This window comes from Panicum virgatum, chromosome 1K (genome assembly GCF_016808335.1).
Source record: "Panicum virgatum strain AP13 chromosome 1K, P.virgatum_v5, whole genome shotgun sequence".
Taxonomy (NCBI): Eukaryota; Viridiplantae; Streptophyta; class Magnoliopsida; order Poales; family Poaceae; genus Panicum; species Panicum virgatum.
This window is the reverse complement of record NC_053136.1, coordinates 18217645-18237820: the sequence shown is the minus strand read 5'-3', so window position 1 is coordinate 18237820 and position 20176 is coordinate 18217645. Positions and strand designations below refer to the sequence as shown.

At 46.6% G+C, this 20176-nt stretch overlaps 3 protein-coding genes and 2 pseudogenes across 3 annotated transcripts; 1 reads left to right on the top strand and 4 right to left on the bottom strand.

Moving 5' to 3' along the window:
* Positions 1-20176, bottom strand: part of LOC120698165 — a 73638-nt pseudogene that overhangs the window by 20059 nt on the left and 33403 nt on the right.
* Positions 5629-6745, top strand: LOC120698174. The gene has a single exon (XM_039981708.1). The coding sequence runs from the start codon at positions 5632-5634 to the stop codon at positions 6661-6663; it is 1032 nt and encodes a 343-aa protein (XP_039837642.1). The 5' UTR covers positions 5629-5631; the 3' UTR covers positions 6664-6745.
* LOC120698198 (glutathione S-transferase T3-like) lies at positions 7122-8839 on the bottom strand. The gene is made up of 3 exons (XM_039981729.1): positions 8659-8839; positions 7855-8296; positions 7122-7769 (listed from the first exon to the last, which is right to left on the bottom strand). Exons 2-3 carry the CDS (start codon positions 8284-8286, stop codon positions 7209-7211), a joined length of 993 nt encoding a protein of 330 aa, XP_039837663.1. The 5' UTR covers positions 8287-8296; positions 8659-8839; the 3' UTR covers positions 7122-7208.
* Positions 9398-12000, bottom strand: LOC120698206 (annotated as a pseudogene).
* On the bottom strand, positions 18225-19586 carry LOC120653548 (NAC transcription factor 47-like). Its single transcript, XM_039931271.1, has one exon. The coding sequence runs from the start codon at positions 19584-19586 to the stop codon at positions 18225-18227; it is 1362 nt and encodes a 453-aa protein (XP_039787205.1).

Here is a 20176-nt window from a genome sequence, read left to right as displayed (position 1 = left end):
TCAAAGTGGGGTTCAAGAACTCGATTCCAAAGGACTAATCAGCACAGTGGAGGAGATCAAGAACGGGGCCCTGGATCAATGTATAAAGACTTGTCGCCACAGATACAACGATGCAATGTCTGTTCCTCAAAGGAAAACTCAAGACTAAACAAAACCCTCGTCTAAAAGGCGGCGGCTACTGAGTTTATATCCTAAGGGAGGTCCTAGGGTTTCTGGTGGAGGCCAAGGGGGAGTCCACCAGTTGGGCCAACATGGTACACGGGCCAACAGCCCAAAAGACGGCGGCGCAGCGCTCTGACAGATTCTGGACGTCATATTATTTCGGCGATTCCCATCGACTTCGAATGAATTTGGGCCTCACACTAGTTCCATTGGAATCTCCTTGAAATTATCTTTCCATCCATACAAGGAGCATCCAAAATGGACTCCGTATGCGGCCTGGGTGTTGATTTTTGTGCGGGCTGCTCCTGGACTCTGAAGCAGACTCGAACTCGACTTGGATTGGGCCTCCAACTCCACTTGGCTGCCCTTGCTGGTCCACCACGCCTCCAAACTCCTCCCCAACGTCCTCCTCCTCATCTCCATGGTTTCTAATAATAATTAAATTATTAGGTAGTAATTTATTCTCAAATCCACATGATAAATTTATTTGGACCGAGCTCACCTTATAATCAATGGTCGTATCCGAAGGTGTCATGCCCTCATCACTTTCTCTCAGCAACCCCGTTTGACTCGGGTGTGTATGGAGGCGTCCTCTCATGAATAATACTATGTTCCTCACAGAGTTCATCAAAATTTTGGGAAAATATTCACCACCATAATCTTACCTTAAACATTTGATTTTTCTCCCTAGTTGATTTTCAATGTCGGTCTTATAGATCTTGAAGTAGTCTAGCGCTCCCTCTTTAGTTTGCAACAAATAAACATAGCAAAATCTAGATGAGTCATAAATCAACGTCATGAAATATCTCTTTCCACCTTTCATCTTGCACAGATCAGAATGTATGAGATCGAGAGGTGTGAAGTTTCTTTCCTCGGCTGCCTTGTGAGGCTTTCGAGGCTGCTTCGATTGCACACAACTATGGCACTTTGAACCTTTGTCAATGGTGAAATTCGGAATTAAACACATACTGGACAATCGAGACATCAAGCCAAAATTAATGTGGCATAAAGGAGAGTGCCAAACACTCACATTGTCATTAACAGCACCACAAATATGGTTCACGAACTTATTACAAAAATCTGCAAGGGAAAGGCGGAACAAGCCTCCGCAATCATAACCTTTACCAATGAATTGTCCATGTTTCAACACCACTAATTTATTGGACCCTAACACCACCTTAAACCCGTCCTTGCAAAGAAGGGAACCTCTCACTAGATTCTTGTTGATAGTTGGGACATGCTGCACGTTCTTGAGCTGCACGATCTTTCTCGAAGTAAACTTCAAATCTATTGTACCAACACCACAAACAGAAGCATGTGACCCATTCCCCATCAACACACTTGACCCTTGAATGTCCTGATAAGAAGAAAACAAAGAGATGTCAGCACACACATAAACATTAGCACCTGTATCAAACCACCAACTCGTGGATTGAAATACTGAAAGAACAGTAGATAGACTACTATACCCACCCTTAGTGGTGCCTAGAGTAGTCATGTTGACATCCATGGATCCTGATGATCCAAGACTCGCCTTTGCCTTGCGATCTGCACGGTTAGGATAATCTCTTGCAAAGTGCCCCCCTTCACCGCACGTGAAGCAAGCACCTTTGGCATTTGTGTTCTTCTTCTTCTTGAAGGTAGTAGTCTTGACAGGCTTGTGGGTTGCCTTTCTGTTCTTGCTGTGTGGGTGGTTCTTCTGCACCATGTTGGCGCTAGAGTTACTCTTGCCTCCTTTCTCAGAAGCATCCTTAGCCCAAGCTTTCTCTTCAACATCAAGAGATGCTATCAGGTTTTCAACTCATATTTCTTGTCTTTTGTGTTTTAGAATAGTGGCGAAATCCCTCCACGAGGAAGGTAACTTGGCGATTATGCACCCAGCCACAAAGTTGTCAGGCAAAGGACACTTCAGGAGTTCGAGCTCTTTGACAAGAACCTATATCTCATGAGCCTGTTCTATAACAGAACGGTTATTCACCATCCTGAAGTCATGAAAGCTCTCCATGTTATACAGTTCACTGCCCACATCGGTTGCATCATACTTAGCAACCAGAGCATCCCACAACTCTTTTGCATCTGTTATGTGCATGTACACATCAACCAGACGATCATGCAGAATACTTATCACGCATCCCACAAAGATGTTGTTGGCATCCGTGAACTTTCTCCTCTCCTCAGGAGAATGATCACCTGCTAGAATACCAATCCTCGCTTCCCATGCATGCAGCACAGTAAGCCAGAGACAGACCTTGACTTGCCATCTCTTGAAGTGCACACCGGTAAACTTGTCCGGCCTCAATGCATCAACAAAACTAGTAAAATTAACAGATTGCCTATAATAAGATTTTTGGATTGTTGAATAATTAGGCAATTGTCTGATTAAATTCCAAAATAAATAAATCATGAACATGATTAGAACTAGCATGAATAGCCCTATCATACTAGTAGCAAGACACAGAAGAAATATGATTAAGAAATAGATCAAACAACAGTATACGTACTGAGTCATGACCTTAGGGAAGATGGACGGTGCTAACGGGACGACGACGTTTGTATGAACGGAATGCAACAGACGACGTCGCTGGCGACGATACGCCGCAGCACCAGACTTGAATGGAGGACGAGCCGTGGTGAAGATCGTTGAGCTGTCGCATTGAGCGCTTCCCAAAAACCTTATTCGCCCTCTCTCGGTGCATCCCAAAGGCGAAAGGTTCTAGAGACCTGCTCCCCGGTTCGCCGGTACACGTCAGCGCTCGGGATGAAGAAGATTACGGTGGCAGTGCAACAACGAGAGGACGCAAAACCCTAACTCAATTTGATATATCCTTTTTGTATAGCCTATAGGTTAGATATATAGGAGAGCCACATGATCTCCTCAACTTCCACTAGCAATGTAGGATTAAAGATTTGCACCACATGATCCTTTGAGATTTATTTGAAATAATTGAAATACTTAATGGGCCAAGCCTAAATTCCAACATTTTTCACAAGGTTTTTGAAGGAGTTTTTCAATATGATGATCGAACAATCAATCGAGATTACATGAAGCTAACTGATCAAGTGGGAGTGTTAAAAAAAATAGACAGTTAGTGATCAATTAGGATAATCATTATGTAAATAGTGGATAATTACAAAGAAGAAACCTCCACACCGAAGGGCTGCGTCCAAAGGACCCACCCGGCCATTCGGTGGGTATATATATTATTGTATAAACATCCCGATCAATGAGATCATCCATTTCATTTCAATCCCTTTCACTTTTCCACTTTACAATAGAAATAATATGAAGGCTCCACCAACAACTGGATGCTACATGCACTACTACAAAAACGAATTATAGAAACGCCCCAATTTTTTTCCAGAGGCGAACCAAAATTTCACTCATTTCTACAAATAGAGTGGAGTTACTGTAGCATCCGACCCGCCCATAGAAAAATATTTTTAGGGACGGGCCACCCCCTCACCTGCCCCTAAAAATAAGCGTCATTTTTAGGGTCGGTTCATGGCATCATCCGCCCCTAAAAAGAGCATTTCTAGGGACGGTTGATGCCATGAACCGCCCCTAAAAATGGTGGCATTTGTAGGGGCGGGTTATGGCCATCACCCGCCCCTAAAAATATTTTTCTATTTTATCTAAAAATTCATTTAATTGTTTACGTATAGCAAAACAAATTAAAAAATACGAAACTTCTACACTATGGTTATTGTAAACTATAGAAACAAAAAAATATACCAAGTATATTTTATTGTATATAAATTTTAAGATTCTCGAAACCTTAAAATATGACTTGAGTTATATGAGATACTTTATATTTATAGCTATTAGGGAACTTATAATAATTTTTTGGACCATTAGATGATCTTAAATGAAAAAGTTATCAACTATAAAATTTTAGATCTCGTCATTCTCTATAATTTTGATCTAAAGTTTGACTTCATTTGAGATCATACGAAAAAGTTAGAATTTCTTTTTGTGTGGAACCATTTGTAGTGGCGGGTCATGCCATCACCCGCCCCTAAAAATATATTTGTAGGAACGGGTGAGGCCATGACCCGCCCCTACAAATGCCACCATTTTTAGGGGCGGTTCATGCCATGAACCGCCCCTAGAAATGCTCTTTTTAGGGGCGGGTGATGCCATGAACCGCCCCTAAAAATGACGCTTATTTTTAGAGGGGGTGAGGGGTGATCCACCCCTAAAAATACTTTTTAGAGGTGGGTTGGATGCTACAGTAACCCCCACTATATTTGTAGCAACGGGTGAAATTTTGGTCCGCTCCTGAAAAAAATCGAGGCGTACTTGCAATTCGTTTTTGTAGTATTGAGTGGCGCCGCCCACAAACGGCTTTTGCCCATGGATCGATGATCACCCCGCTAACACAAGCCCGAGAACACGAAGAAACAGTGTACTTGATCATAGGGTGATCATTGGCAAGTCATCGAGGTGTTTCGGGTCCGTTCGTTGCGACACAACACGTCCTAGAGTAGCAAAAGATGTGATCCTTCAACCTAAGAGCATCTCCAAGTGTTTGCTAAAATTAGCTTGGTAAAAGTTGGGTTTTAGCAACTTGGCAAAAGATATGCCAAGTAAGAGCATCTCCAAGTGTTTGCTAAAATTAGCTTGGCAAAAGTTGGGTTTTAGCAACTTGGCAAAAGATATGCCAAGTAAAAACAAAGTACATCTCCAATAGTTTGATATTTTAGACTTGGCAAAATGAGAAAAGAAGGCCCACAAGGAATTGTTGCTAGCCTGTTTCACGCACCATCGTGGCCTGCTTCACGCCGTCGCCATCGCGGCCTTCTTCCCGCCGCCGCCGTCGCTTCGTGTTGTCTTGGCGTGGTCTCCCTGCTACCGGCGACATACACCTCTGAAATCCCTGCAATCGGTGGCTACTGAACCTGCATCGCAATAGAGTGAGTACGTGATCTCCTGCCTCTAGCCAGCCATCATATTTTGTTGTGTGATCTAGAGGAAAAATATAATCCAGCGATTTACAAAACCAAATTCAGCATAGGAAATACCTGATCAACGTTCTGTAGACTAAGCAGACCCGGCACTATCCATGATTCCATGAATGGGTCTAGGAATTTTTTTTATGACATGATGGCCTGATGCTCATTGTTTCAGGGTGCGTCATGCCTTTGAAGAGGTCCCTTGTTCAAAGAGAATTGGATGATTCATCATCCGATGACGATGACTACGTGATATTCTCAGCTGCTCAAATTGTGCATACTTATTCCAACGCCAAAAGAAGTCATGGTGGCTCTGTCCTTGGCCATAGAGTTCTTTATCGGGACAGAAAAGGCGGCCACGAAAGGATGTTTCAAGATTATTTGGCGATTAATCCAACATACACCCCTGAAATTTTTCGTCGAAGGTTGTTGTTCTTTCACTTCGGTTTGGTTTGTATTATCTGCTGAATTATTGTTCGAGTGCTTAAACTTTAGTTTGTTTTCTTCAGGTACAAGATGTCTAGGAATCTTTTCGTACGCATAATGAATGCGGTAGAAGCACACGATGATTACTTCGTTCGAAAAAGGAATGCGGCCAATACACTTGGATTGAGTTGCTTCCAAAAAGTCACTGCCGCTTTTCGTATGATCACTTATGGGGTTCCAGCTGATGCAACCGATGAGTACGTTCGCATTGGCGAAAGTATTGTACTCGAGTCACTACGTAGGTTTGTTGCTGCAGTTGTTGATATTTTTGAAGATGAATACCTGAGATATCCCAATGAGTCAGACACAGCACGCTTACTTGGAATGGGTGAGCGAAGAGGTTTTCCTGGAATGTTAGGGTCCATCGATTGTATGCATTGGACGTGGAAGAACTGTCCTTATGAAAAACAAGGTCAGTACAAAGGTCATGTGGAAAAGCCCACTATCATTTTGGAGGCTGTTGCTTCGCACAACCTTTGGATATGGCATGCCTTCTTTGGAATGCATGGATCTCATAATGATATAAATGTCCTTCACCGGTCTCCTTTGTTTGAAAACTTGGCGGAAGGTACAGCTCCACAAGTGAACTATACTGTTAATGGTCATGATTATACGATGGGTTATTATCTTGCAGATGGTATATACCCCTCATGGGCTACTTTGGTGAAGTCCATCAGTCTTCCTATGGGGAACAAGAGGAAATATTTTGCTACAGCGCAAGAAGCAGCGAGGAAGGATGTCGAGAGAGCTTTTGGGGTTCTTCAATCTAGGTTCGCCATTGTTCGAGGACCAGCTCGCATTTGGGATACTGAGACACTAGGAATGATCATGAGGGCTTGTGTGATCATGCACAACATGATTGTTGAAGATGAAGGAGTCGTGGATCCTAACGAGCGATTCGAATACGGAGGTGACAATGTGCAACCTGATCATGGGCAGCCTACTCGTACACTTGATGAGTTTATTGATGCACACAAAAGGATCAGAGACAAGGAAACACATATGCAGTTGAAAGAAGACCTCATCGAGCACCTTTGGAACCATTATCCGGACTTGTATTAGCTGTATATAAAATTTTATATATGAGACTCATGTATCTTGTCATCAAACATGTGTCCTGTCATTTAGACTCATGTATGCTTGTTTCGGTTGGTCGTCAAACATGTGTCCTGTCATTTAGTTCACTGTCATTTCATTTGCTTGTTGTGGTCGCCAAATCAGCAACAGCTAGCAGGTGGCTTCCAGGATCATTGCAGCTAGCAGGTGGTCATTTCATTTGCTTGTCATTCAGGTGCAGGTGGCAATATCATTCAGTCACTGAATGACGAGCAGTTAGCAGGAGCAGCAATATCATTCAGGTGGCAATTCATTGCAGCTAGCAGCTAGCAGCTAGCAGGATCATTGCAGCTTGCAGGATCATTGCAATGAAAATTAAGGTGGCAATTCATTGCAGCTAGCAGCTAGCAGGATCATTGCAGCTTGCAGGATCATTGCAATGAACATTCAGGTGCAGGTGGCAATATCATTCAGAAACATATATGAACATTCAGGTGCAGGTGTCAATATCATTCAGAAACATATATGAACATTCAGGATTAGAACTAAATTTAATTTGCCAAACGCCTAGCGACAATCTTCTGTTGCATCGTCTCGTAGTATTGACGCTGTAGCGGGGTGAGGGAAGTCATGTCGATTGACATTATTTCTTTCTCCTCTTTAATCAATTCTGCTTCAGCTTTTTTTTCATCAATTGACACTCGCATCTTCTCTATCTCTAGTGCAACCAGGAACCTCTCCTCTTTTGCCTTTTCCTTTTCTTTGTCAAAAGCCTCCTTCTTGGACCACATCTTGTCCAAAGCTTCCATGCAAGCGTCGCCACCACCGCCTCGCCTAAGTGCTTCTTTTGCCTTCTTTACCCCCGGTGGCCTTTTGCTTGCTTCGGTTTCTGGAGCAACTTCCTTTGCTGCATCTTCATCATTGTTGGTGCCTTCTGTATCCCTTGGTCTGGACTTCTGTTTTTTCTTGTTTGATAGTTTTTCAATCTCGGCAAGTTCAATCCTCTTGGTTTTCCACTTGTCATCCTCCTTCAATATATTCCAACAATGTATAAGAGTAAATGACTTATTGTCATTGTCTAATTCCTGGTACAACTTGGATGCTTCTGAAATCTGTTGAGAGAATTTGGCAATATATAAATGTGCAGTTCAAATAAACGAAATTGATTAAAGTAAATATTCAACACATATTGTATACCTTGTCTTGGATAGTTTGTCCACTTTGATTCCTATGCTCAATCTTATCATAGCAACAACAATACTTGTTCACTTGTGACTGAATTGTCAGCCACCTATGCATAATGGAACTCTCTGTCCTCACAGCTGCAGTTTGCTTGTGTTCCTCAAAGAAAGCATGAACTCTACTCCAAAACGTGGAACGAGATTGATTGGCACCGTTAATGGGATCTTTGCTAACATTCAACCAGCCAGAGCATATAACTTCGTATTCCTTCCAATCAAAATTTTTTGTCCTCTTCGATCCCTTTGTGTTGTGACTTGGCTGCACTTCCACATGGGCTTGTTGACCTTCGGAAGTAATGCCTTGTGTGATCGGAATGTTGAGGTCGTCCTCCATACCACCATTATTTTGATTGAGAAGAATGTCAGTCAAGAATTCATCTCCTTCCATTTGAATGAGTCTACAAAAAAATAAGATCAATGACCAGAGCCCCCCTAGTGCAAAAAAAATGAGATCAGAACTAGTCTAAACTATAGTCTGAACTAGGCTGAACTTTAGTCTGAAACAATGGGCTCGCTCAATGATTTATTAACAATGGGCGCCACTCCCACTCCTCCGTCGGGAGGGACTCCTCCTCCAGCCGCTTCTCTGGCCACCCCAAGCGATCCAGCTCCAAGGCGGGGGACAAGGCGGCGGGCCGCAAGGGCACGCCGCAGGGCAAGGGGTGGCAGGAGATCGGGGACAAGGCGGCGGAGTTGACGAACCATCGGAGAAACAGCGGCCAAGGAAAAATCACAATCGAGGAGGAAGAACGAACCTGACCTGGCGGACTTGGCGAGGAGAGTGACGGGATCGATCTGATGGGGAGGACATGCGATGAAAAATCCTCGTGAGCGCGGGAGAGAGGCCGACGTCTTCGCGCGCTCGGGAGAAGTCGCGACGGGGCCGGATTTCGCGATGCGGAGTCGTATCCGCACGCGGATATATGCGCGCCGGGAGGGGGATTTTTACCAAGTTGGTAAATTTGCCGAAGTCGCGACGGGGCCGGATTTCGCGATGCGGAGTCGTATCCGCGCGCGGATATATGCGCGCCGGGAGGGGGATTTTTACCAAGTTGGTAAATTTGCCAAGCTCTTTGCCAAGCTGTTGGACACCTAATTTTCTTTTTTTGCCAAAAAAATTAGGATGGCAAGTTAAAATGGGGAACTCTTGGAGATGCCCTAAGTGCGCAAAACTCATCTGTTTTGTGTTCGAATCGAGCTCGGTTTTTTTGTTTGCCACAGAAAGCCGTGAACTAGCATATGCAAAGTGGCAACACACGGGGCGAATTGGTGAAAAATCAGCAAAGCGTTGCTCACTTTCGCAACATTATTTCCAAGGAGGAGGCTTTCTCGAGATTCCGGATCTACCTGTAGATCGTTCCGCGGCCCGACTTTGCCGTTGGCCGTCAGCCGTCCTACCCTTTTCGCACCGCTAACTGATAAAGTGATGGTATTGGCCTGAGGAAATAAATGGTCACATAGGCCATGCGTATTGTAGCGCTGAAAGAGAAACAATGACATGACATTCATCCAGTTCGAGGGCGCCAATTTATTTCAAATAAAAAATTACAGAGAACGTTACATATATATGACCCAGTACGCGGCTAGACTTATTTGATCGAGTCTTTTCATGGAACGCCAAACACCTTTCCTGAGTGAACAGTCACGGCATCCATTAGCCACAGCTACCGGCCTGCCAATCAGTGTCGCCGCCGCCGCCGCTTCTTTGGCTCCGCAGCCTTCTCCTCGAGCTCGTTGAGTGCAGCCTTCTTCTCGAGTTCGTTGATCAGGCGCCCGATGCATGTCTCCACACCGCGGTCGGAGCCTGGGGGGGAGTCAGTCTGGGGACAAAGGAGGCACTCGGCAACGTCGGCTGGAGTGATCTTCACCACCTGCAGTAGCTCCTCGACTCTTTGGAACAGAGGGTGTGCTTCAACCTCAAGGTAGTTGTTGGCCAGCGTCTTGAACGCCTCGAAGCAGCAGTAGGACATCTCGATGTGCATGTCCATCCGCCCACTCCGGATCAGTGCCGATTCGAGCTTTTCCGGGAAGTTGGTCGTCAACACTATGATCCGCTCACCACTTTGAGCGGACCAGACACCATCGATGAATTTGAGCAGGCCCGACAGCGTCACTTTAGATGTGTCGTTGTCGTTGTTGTACCTGCAGGCAGGTACATACACAACCATTAATGGGGTCAGGGGACGCCAACGACGACTCGGTGTTAATACTTGACTACTTGTAACATTTCAATTATAGATAGCAGATGACAAGACTGTGTAAGTAGCCACCAGTAATATAATGTTCGCCATAAAAAAAAAGTATTATAATGTTCGAGTAATTAAGCTGACCTCAACCATCCGCTCCGCCTCCCCTGGTTGCTCCGCTGGCCGGTGACATCATCGAAGCTGCAGTCTATATCCTCGATGACGACGATTGACCTGCCTGTTATATCGACGAGGAGACGGCGGAGGTCGCGGTTGTTCTTCAGTGATGTAAGATCAACGTCGTAGATGTCATACTTGAGGTAGTTGGCCATGGCGGCTATCATTGTGGATTTGCCTGTGCCTGGTGGGCCATACAGGAGGTAGCCGCGCTTCCATGGCTTTCCGATGCGGCGGTAGTACTCCTTCACCGTGTTCGGCTGGTTGATTCCGGGCTGCTGCTGTGCTGCTTGCTGCGCTGCTAGGCTGCTGCTCGAAGCTGCTGGCTGCTGCTGCTGCTGAGCAGCACACTCCCCAGCAGCCGAACACAGTGCTTGTTTCCGCGGAAGTTGTCCAGATCTTCCTGGATCTTGCGCTTCTTGTTCGGGTGCATCGCGAGGGTGTCGAAGGTGGCTGGATGCTCAAAGGCAGTGTGGCTCCACGGACTAGCTTGTGGCACAAATGGAAAGCCACATATGTTTAATTAATAGCATGAATTAAGTAATACGTAGGAATTGAGGCAGCATCGAAAAGGAAGATCGAGCACGATCGAACCTGAGACAGTGAGACCTGAGTGTAATATATAACAAACTTACCCTAGTCTCCCCCATCATGTCGTAGGTGTAGAGCCTCTGGCCTCGCTTGCCGATCATGATGTCGCGGCCTTCTCGGCGGACGTGCGGTAGGTACTCGTTCAGGACCAACGCCCGGTGCTGCTGGGGGAACTTGAGGCGGAGGAAGCGGGTAGGGCGCTGTGTGTTGTTGGTGTTGATTTTCCCCGACAACCACCGCAAGCTGACGCCGCGGAAGCTGTCGGCCACCTCCTCGCCCGTGCGGAGGCTGAACAAGAAGCTGTCGCCCCTGAAGGTGCCGTCGGCGTAGAGGTCGAGCGAGTCCCGCGAGCACGCCGAGTTCAGGTACGCCTTCACCTCCTCAAAGGCCTTGATGCACTTGAGCTCCTCATTATTGATCAAATAATCCTTGTCTTCGACGATGTCGACGGTGACGAGCAGATCATCACAGCCAGTTTGGCGGACGTGCGGCAGGTACTCGTCCAGGATGAACGCCCGGTACCGCTGGGGGAACATCAGGCGGAGGCATCTCTCCTCCAGTAGCCGCCACACGGTGACGCCTCGGAAGTGGTCAGTCACCTCCTGCCCCACGCGGAGGCTGAGCGTGAAGCTGCGGTCCTCGACGGTGCCCTCGGCGCAGAACGCGAGGGCGTCCCGCGTGCACACCTTGGTCAGGTACGCCTCCACTTCCTTGTAGGCGTTGTTGCTGGACTGGCACGATTCCTCGCCGTCGCCAGGTGACAACAAATTAGAAGACTTCTTGTTGTTGACGATGTCGATTGTGACGTACGGGTCCAGGAACGGGACCAGCCGCCTCGCGTGCCGCCGGACGGCCGGAGGTGCATGTTGAAGTACATCTTGGGAAGATTTTGACCCCGCGGAGCGTAGACCGTCAGCAGCGACGCCCAGAGGCCCCAGAAGAGCCACCTCGATGAGCGGATGGCCTCGGCCGCCAGCAGCTTCGTCGATGCCATCATCTTGCCTAGCTCTCTTATCGCACGGGCTTGCTCATGCGCCTCGCGAGTCGCGTCCTACCTCTGCTGGGTCTAGGAAGGACTGGATATGAGCTCGGAAATGCAGGCTCACCTTGGTGCGGTGGGGAATGAATGAATGAAGGAGATGCAACGAGCCGGGGGGTTTTTCTTATTATACTGCCGCCGTCCTTGCCCTGTTGCTGCCACGAAACGTCGCTCCCTCGGGTTTGATGACGGGGAGTTCGATGACGACTTTGACGATGAGGATATCGACGAATTCGACGATGAGGACGACGACGACTACGACGCCGCGCCCAAGCGCGTGAGGCGCTAGGCCGCGAAGCTCGGCTCGGCGCTCTGCTTGCTGTGTTTGTTTGGTTTCCTTGCTGAGATAGAGAAGGGAAAAACACAAGAAAATAATAAGTTTAGAAGTCATTGCTTCAAAAGAAGTTTAGAAGTTCGTTTCAAAAAAAAAGTTTAAGTCAAACGGATCGATCAGTCGGCGTTGATCCGCATGTTGTAATCTCATTGCTTGATTGAGTTAAGCAGATTTTTTCACTTTGTCACATTGGATCGTGAAGTTGTATGACATCCAAGAACACGAACTCAAATCTTTGGGAGTGCTGTACTTGTTTAATTCGTGATTGTTACAATTATAAAAAAGAGAGAAACCTTGTGGTAATCAGCATCGTGCTTGCAACTTGGCTCGGTGATCTGCGCTCCAAACTTAGTTTACCTTCAATTTAGTAACTTTGTTAGCTAGGGGTGCAGTATGGTTGAATCCATACTGCACCTGTAACTAACAGGGGATGGCTTCAGCTAAGACTAAGTCACCTTCTTGTCAGGCTCAACGAGGCGCAAAGGTTCAGACAAAGTTCAGGGCTAGGCGCGCCACACTGAAGCCATCACCTGCGGAGACTTCATTGCCGACTTAACTGCGATGACTTCCCGATAACTGCACTGCAAAATGGATCCCAGCGCCTCCACAGTTCCATTTCATGGCATGGCAGTCGTTTGTTTTTAATGAGCATGTTTAGAAAGTGAGAAATGTCCGGATTCCGGAACACTGAGATCTGTCCCAACATAGAATAGAAAAAGATAAACAAATTTGACGGAAATAACATATTTTCTTTAGTTGGATGTTCATTGTTTGAAGGTACTTTTGAGATCATAATGCTAATTCATCTTTCTTGGAGGCCTGGAGCGGTGACGCTTGCCTGCTGGGGCTACAGGTGCTGAGCCGCGTCGCCCTTTTCTGCTCCGGGTGACTGACCGGGTGCTTGCGTCTTCTCTACAACAGGAGCCAAGAGTTCCTATCAAGACCTCAGCAGACAACAGATCACAAACGTCTGCATCTGGCCACAACGTACGACACTCGCTGAACCACGCGGTACGCAGGACGACGACGAGCACTTGATTCTGCCTTTGTGCTTCTTCACAGATCACACGTGGAGATGTGCTGGAAGCTCGTCATCAGCAATTTATTTGGGGATAAATCCTCGGACCATCCCCTGACTCTTCTTACGTGGACGTCAGAGGATCTACGTGTCATGCGCAATTTCCAGAGAAAAAGGAAAAAATAGCCTCTTTGGCAGATCTTCGAAACTGGCTACACGAAGCCTTGCTGAAAGCGATCGGGTGCTCTAGCCTAAGAGGAGGAGTGTGTAAATTAGACACTATTAAAACCTTAACATGTGGCCCATGTTATACAGTCGTCCGACTAATCGCGATTAGTCGACCTTATCGCTCCGCTGGCTTCGATAAGTGAAACGACTAGTTTTTGTCGATCAGTTGTCTGATCGTCCGACTAATCGTCGCCTAATCGCGATTAGTCGTCCGACTAGCTACTTGGACGATCAGGCCAAAACCAAAAGATGTTTCAATTGACCACCTGATGGAGAACAAGAATTTCAATTGAATGAAGCATTGCTTGATTAGATGCATGGCTGGGCTGTCTTCTTTTGAAGTTTGCTGCTTTGTTGAATTGTTGTGTGCTGATGTGTTGTTCAGCTGAAGTGTTCAGCTTATTATCAACTTATCATTTGAACCTATTTATGTACTGAATGTCTGAACACTGAACCTATTTAGCTGTCTAATTGTCTATGTAATATGTATGCTTTGCTGGTTGCCTGCTGCCCTGGTTTAGTTGTGTTCTTTTTAAATTTTGAATTACTTGCTCACTTGCTGTAATGCTGTTACACATTTAATTTCAGCTACTGACTTTAGTTTTTCTCTTTGTAATTACAGTTTCAGCAGCAGAACAGCAAGGATATGGAGTGTGGGATAAGAATATGGAGTTCTGGACAGTTCAAACATCAAATCTCACAAGTGTCACCAAACTGACTATCATTGTGGTGTTCCTGCTTGCTATATAGTATATAAATACATATACATGTACATATATGTTGTGGGATATATAGGACGACTATAGCGACGACTAGGACCGACTAGGGTCGACTAATCGACCTGATCGACGACTAGTCGCGACTAGTCGCCTTATCGGTGCCATGGCGACTAGGTTCGACTAGACGACTGTATAACATTGCATGTGGCTCCAACTAATTTGCACAAAACTTAAACTAATTCAAGTTATCTAGATGTGCAACTACGGTTCATCTTAGTGTGAAATCCTCATCCCAAAAGAATTTTGCAACATATAGCCAATCCTAGCAAGATACTACACTAAGAATGTAAAGGCACACAAATTACAAAATGAAATGCTGAAGCTTAAAGAGAGGGATGAGAGGAAGCGAACTCTCGACACGAGGATTTATCCCGTGGTTCGAATTGCCACAAAGGCGCCCCTACCTCCACATTGTTGAAGCACTCACGAAGAGTATCGCTTCCCGGCAATCGAGTCTCTTCCGTGAACACAATCACGGTCATCTTGATCTCGATCTTCACTAAGGGAGATTGCTCACGAAGGAGGGGTCTCCGTCCCCCGCACAATGTCGTCAACGCCGCTCCACACCAAGCCGGAGGGTCGTTGACTTGCCGGCGAGCCACCAAAACTCCAAGGAGGCCAGCGCACCGAGATATAACTTTGGTTCACTCTAGAACCATAGCACAAGGATCTAAACCTTGCTTGATCACTCACTCAAGAGCTAACCTAGCACTAACATTCACAAAGCTTGTGCTAAGGACTAAGGATTTAATCTTTATGCTCTTGGATGGCTTGGAGGTGTTGGGTGTGAATGGGATGTCCAGCAACTCCAGCAATCTTCAAATGGCCGGGGTGAGGCATATATATAGGCCACCAACTCAAGAGAGCCGTTACTACCCGTTGGCTAGTTTTTTGCGTAGACATCGGAACTTCCGGTGTAGGGACGTCGGAACTTCCGGTCACTCACAGCAACTGAAGTAGCCGTTGGCTTCCTGACACAGTTGCAGTGCCTCCAGGGACCACCGGTTGAACCGATGCATAGGGCTTCGGTCAAACCGGTCACACACAGCTCCAGGACAAGCCGTTGGACCTCCCACTTCTGCTGACGTCATTGCACCGACGCCATGCTCCGATGCACCATCGGTTAAACCGGTGCTGAAGGCTTAGCTCCTGCGTGCTTGACATCGTCTCTGGAAAATAGTACATCCAATGCACCGGTGCCTAGCTTGACGCTGTCGGTTCAACCGGTGACCTGGCTATCTTGACTTGGTCTTCGCTTGATCTTAATTTGGTGCTCAGACTTGCACCGATGCCAGGGCGTCGGAACATCTGACAACCATCGGATGCACCGATGCTACATGCATCGGTTCTTCCATTGCTCTTGTTTTCTGCAGAACTCATCCAATTCAGCGTTTCTTTGAGTTCTTTCTTCGTGTATTGCTTTGTATGACCTTTTTACTTTATCCCTTGGATCTAGAAATGTTCACTTAACAAAATCATTAGTCCCATTGATTGCGTTGTCATACGATCACCAAAATCACTCGAAATGGCATAAAAGGTGTCATGTTCGTTACACTTGCCAAACGGAGTGTTCCACGACGGCTCTATTGGAGGAGCTTTTGAAATCGCGCTACCTAAAGTTGTTTGGCCGAGGAGGAGCCTCAAAACATGGCTCCACGCATCTCCTTTGGCTTCTCCATCTCGCCTGCCACTTTTGTCCATCGAGAGTGGCGCGAATGGAGAAAGCCGAGCCTCTTCACACGCTTTGCCTTCTTGCGGCGTTCGGCCGCTACTCCTCGGCCAGTATCGCCTGCTTCTGGAGACCAGTGGCGGGTGCTCGAGGCGGGGCGGGCGGCAGCAGGAGGCCGGGCCAAATGGAGCAGGGAGATGGCCGAGAGGGAACATGGAGGCAGCCGGCGGCGTGCGCCGAGGCTGCTGGGAGCTGGCCGACCGGTGGCACGCGTGGAGGGGTGCGGGAGATGAAGCCATGATGAAGGTGGAGCAGTAGGAAAGCGGGCAATTCCCTGCAAGGCACTAAAAAAGTTTGGCAAAATAGCTACTTTAATCCTTCAACTTTGCTCTAAGAGTTAAATTGGTCCTTCAACTTTTAAAAAGACCAATTTGGTCCCTCAACTTTAATTGTTAAATCAAATTTGTCACTATGCTAGTGCGATGCTCCACAATACATTTTTACCCTTAGTTTCTTCTCATACTCAATTTCCATTATTGTATTTTTAGATAAAGGAATATTTCAATATCCCGTCCTCTACAATACAGTGTGAAATATCCGGCCATTATTACAAAAGAGAACCAAGTATATAGAGGGAAAAAAGCTAAATTTAGCAAACAACTTATTTTAAGCGAAGCCTATTACTAAACCGCCACCCATTTCTTGCGAAGATCTCCATAGCTATGGACTCCAAAACTCGACAATTCTCTGATATAGTAATCTTGTCCTCCTCTTTCTGAAGCAAAGCCCAAAATCTTATCCAGTATGTCGCCCTGAAAAGGATCTGCAAACAAGATTGTGGGTTCACTTTATCAAAAACAATATCGTTTCTACTTAGCCATATGGCCCAACAAACAGCACTTACACCTGTAAGTATTAAACTCTTTTCCTTCCACCTAATCCCTTGTAGCTAAGTCCCAAACATATGAATAACATTGTTAGGTTTTTTAAGGCCAAAGGTGGTATGAATTATTCTCCAAATTAATCTAGCCATATGACACTCAAAAAAGAGATGTTGTATAGTTTCATTATTACTACAATAACAACATTTCTCATTCCCGTGCCAATTTCGTCTAACTAGAATATCTTTAGTTAGAATAACTCCCCGGTGAAGGAACCATAAAAAGACTTTTACTTTTAAGGGGAGCTTTAATTTCCCCAAAGATTTATTAATTAATTGGAGTGATCCCCATTTATGATTTCTCTATACATTTCTTGTACAGAGAAGATTCCACTTTTTTTCAAAGAACAAATGAATTTGTCTGGTTGGTCCACAAGTTGAACACCTGCTACCTTTGTTACCAACTCATGCCAATTCACAAGATTGTTTCCCCTTAAAGCCCTCCTAAAAGAAACATTCAAAGGAGTCGATGACATAACTTTGCTTACTGTGTCATGCTTTCTAATTACCAGATTGTAAAGTGTTGGGTATTGATTAAACTTCAAAATAGATCCATTATTCTATCCGCTGGTTTGATGTCTCTCGTATTTGTTGAAGTACCCTTTTGTATTTAATTTAGTCTAGATCATATAAGAATATCGTGCACATGTTTGATTAACTTGTTGCACTGCTGCTGAACATGTAAATTGTGAAGGAGAAAATAGCCAATGGTAAAGATGACTTTTTAGTATTAGTCTCATGGTATTGTGAAGCATTACATCAGTATAGAGACAAATTTGATCTAAAAACAAAAGTTGAAGGACCAAATTGGTATTTTTGAAAGTTGAAGGACCAACTTGACCCTTGGAGCAAAGTTGAATGACCAAAGTGCCTATTTTGCCAAAAGGTTTCCAATTCCTCCCGTACCACCACAAAACTTCTCGTTCCCAACCAGCCATCGATCCAACTTTCTTTGGACTCCTATGCCACTTTGCTCCTTAGCTTGCGGACTTGCCTATTGTTCACAAGTGGCTCCAATAAACAAAGAATCAACAGAAAAATGCATCAGCTGCTACACACCAAAGAATTGATGAAAAGAATATAATTTTGCATATCAGAGGCATGCGTGCTTATTGTTCACAAGTACAAGAACGAACATTCTATCTTTTTTTACTGGCAACAATACAAGAGTATCTGTATCACCTTGGTTCACGCACAAGTGCTTTTACTGATAATTATGGAGTAATGAGCATGTACTTTACAACATTAGCAGTTTAGCACTATGGCTCAAAGGATCACTCGTGGAAAGAATGACAGAGTTTCCAACTTTATATTAGAGGAGATGTATGTACATCCCGGACAAGATGAGATGACCGAACCAAACGCTCAGAAGACTATGTTCCCGATATCAACTCCTATGGACCTCCAAAACTTCCGCTGCTCCTGCTCGTCTCCTCCAGTCTGGTACTCCGCCGGCAGATGCTGATGCTGCTCTGTCGTTGGCACTGCTTGCTCCAGGTAGAGCTCTGCACCTGCTGATGCTGCGGAAAGGAAGAAGCTAGTCCCGGTGGTAGTGGTAGTGGTAGTGGTAGAGCTCTGCGCCAGCTGAAACTGATCCTCTTGAATCTCTTGTCGTTCCTCGACCTCCATGGAGGGCACTGAGTCAAGCTGCTGCAGCTGCTGCTGATTGCTCGGTGAGATGCCATCAGAGCTTTCTGCTGCTCCGTCGGCGACGGTTTCCTGGATCATCAACTGCTCGTCGGCCAGAAAACTACTACCCCAGTCCAGGATTTCCTCGTCGGAAACTTGCACCGGTTCATAATCATCATAACCACAAATCTCTGAACTGCTGTCGGCGGCGTCGGTCTTCTGCTGCTCTGCTGTTGGCTCTGCGTCGTCGTCGGCAAACGAACTACCCCACTCCAAGATTTGCTCATCGGTAACTTGCATCGGTTCATAAGCACAAGTCGCTGAACTCACGTTGGTCTCCGGCAGGGGCTGCTGCTGCTGTAGATCTGTCGCTGAGATGCCTTGGTCGATCGGAAAAGGCAGCGAGTGTTCTTGCTGGCCCGCATGTAGCTGCTGGAACTGGAAGACGTCTCCGGAAGTGCCGTAGCCTTGATCGATCGCGGGCGCTGTCGATCCGTAGACACAAGTCGATGAACCGCTGTTGGCATCGGCGGCGTCGACGCGAGCGCGCTTAGATGCGGGTTCGGAGTACTCCTCGTCGGGAACGCGCTTGCGATCCTTGCCGTGGCCGGAGAAGGAGACGTGGCAGATCTTGAGGGACGGGCGCGCCGGCTCGGTGAGGGCGTACTCGTGCATCACCCACCCCGTGCTGCCGCTGCCGCCGCCGCTCCTGCCGCGGCCCATCTGCAGGTTCAAGTTGATCCTCCTCCACTCGATCCTCTCGCCGCCGATGCACGAGGCGCCGAACACGGGCCTCTGCGACACCCACCTCGCGCCGCCAGCGCAGTAGCGAACCTGTCGGATGGCTTCCTTTATGTCGTCCTGCTTGGTGCGCACGAAGAAGTAGGCCTCGTCATCGCCGGCCAGGCCGTGGCGCTCCAGGAGCTTCCAGGGCACCGTGTTGCCTGCGGTGTCGTCGTCGATGACGATGACGCCCGGGAACCAGGCCGGCTCGCCGCGGGCGGTCGGCAGGAGGTAGAACTCGACGAGCTCGTCGTCGTCGGGGTGGAAGTTGAGGCCGGGCGGGAGCCCGATGGCCGTGGCGGCCTTGGTCGACATGTACTCTGGTTGTTAGTCCTTGGACTGGAGCGACGAGCGAGAGAGATCGTCGGAGGGGAGATCAGGGCCAGGAATATGTTGTAGCGATGGAGAGTGGCTGCGCTTGATCGATCTCCAACGATGATGGAAAGGGAAAGCATTAGTTACTTGGGGTGGGTTCTCTTATATAATGCCAGCGATGCTGGATGATGCCCTGCCAGTCTGCCACTGCCATGCGGTTCTCCGTTCATGTAAGAGTCGTCCCAGGATTCCGAATTCCGACTTCTGTGACCGTCGTTGAGAAACAATTCCGGTCCGGATGCTGGAAACATGGCCCGAAGTTTATTTGTTTCCGAGTGTTCAGTAGCTTCTCGCCCGGGAAAAGCGCAACGGCAGTTCAAGCAGATGCGGCCGGGATGAAAGTGGTAATCTGAACTGTTAGAACAAATTTAATATTTTAAAATAGATATGTATAAAATTGGATGGTGATCATTTCTTATATTATCAAGCACATTATTACAAATAAGAATAAAATTTTGCATAAATTATTTTATGCATTATTTGCTCCCTACAACAAAAAAAAGTGAAAAAAATACCGAATTTATTTCCGA

Bases quoted from the DNA above. Each gene is read 5' to 3' on its own strand.
- LOC120698174 (XM_039981708.1), top strand. From the start codon at position 5,632: ATGTCTAGGAATCTTTTCGTACGCATAATGAATGCGGTAGAAGCACAC.
- LOC120698198 (XM_039981729.1), bottom strand. From the start codon at position 8,286: ATGGAAGGAGATGAATTCTTGACTGACATTCTTCTCAATCAAAATAAT. The intron at 7,770-7,854 runs GTATACAATATG...TTCTCTCAACAG, and splicing joins GACAAACTATCCAAGACAAG to ATTTCAGAAGCATCCAAGTT.
- LOC120653548 (XM_039931271.1), bottom strand. From the start codon at position 19,586: ATGTCGACCAAGGCCGCCACGGCCATCGGGCTCCCGCCCGGCCTCAAC.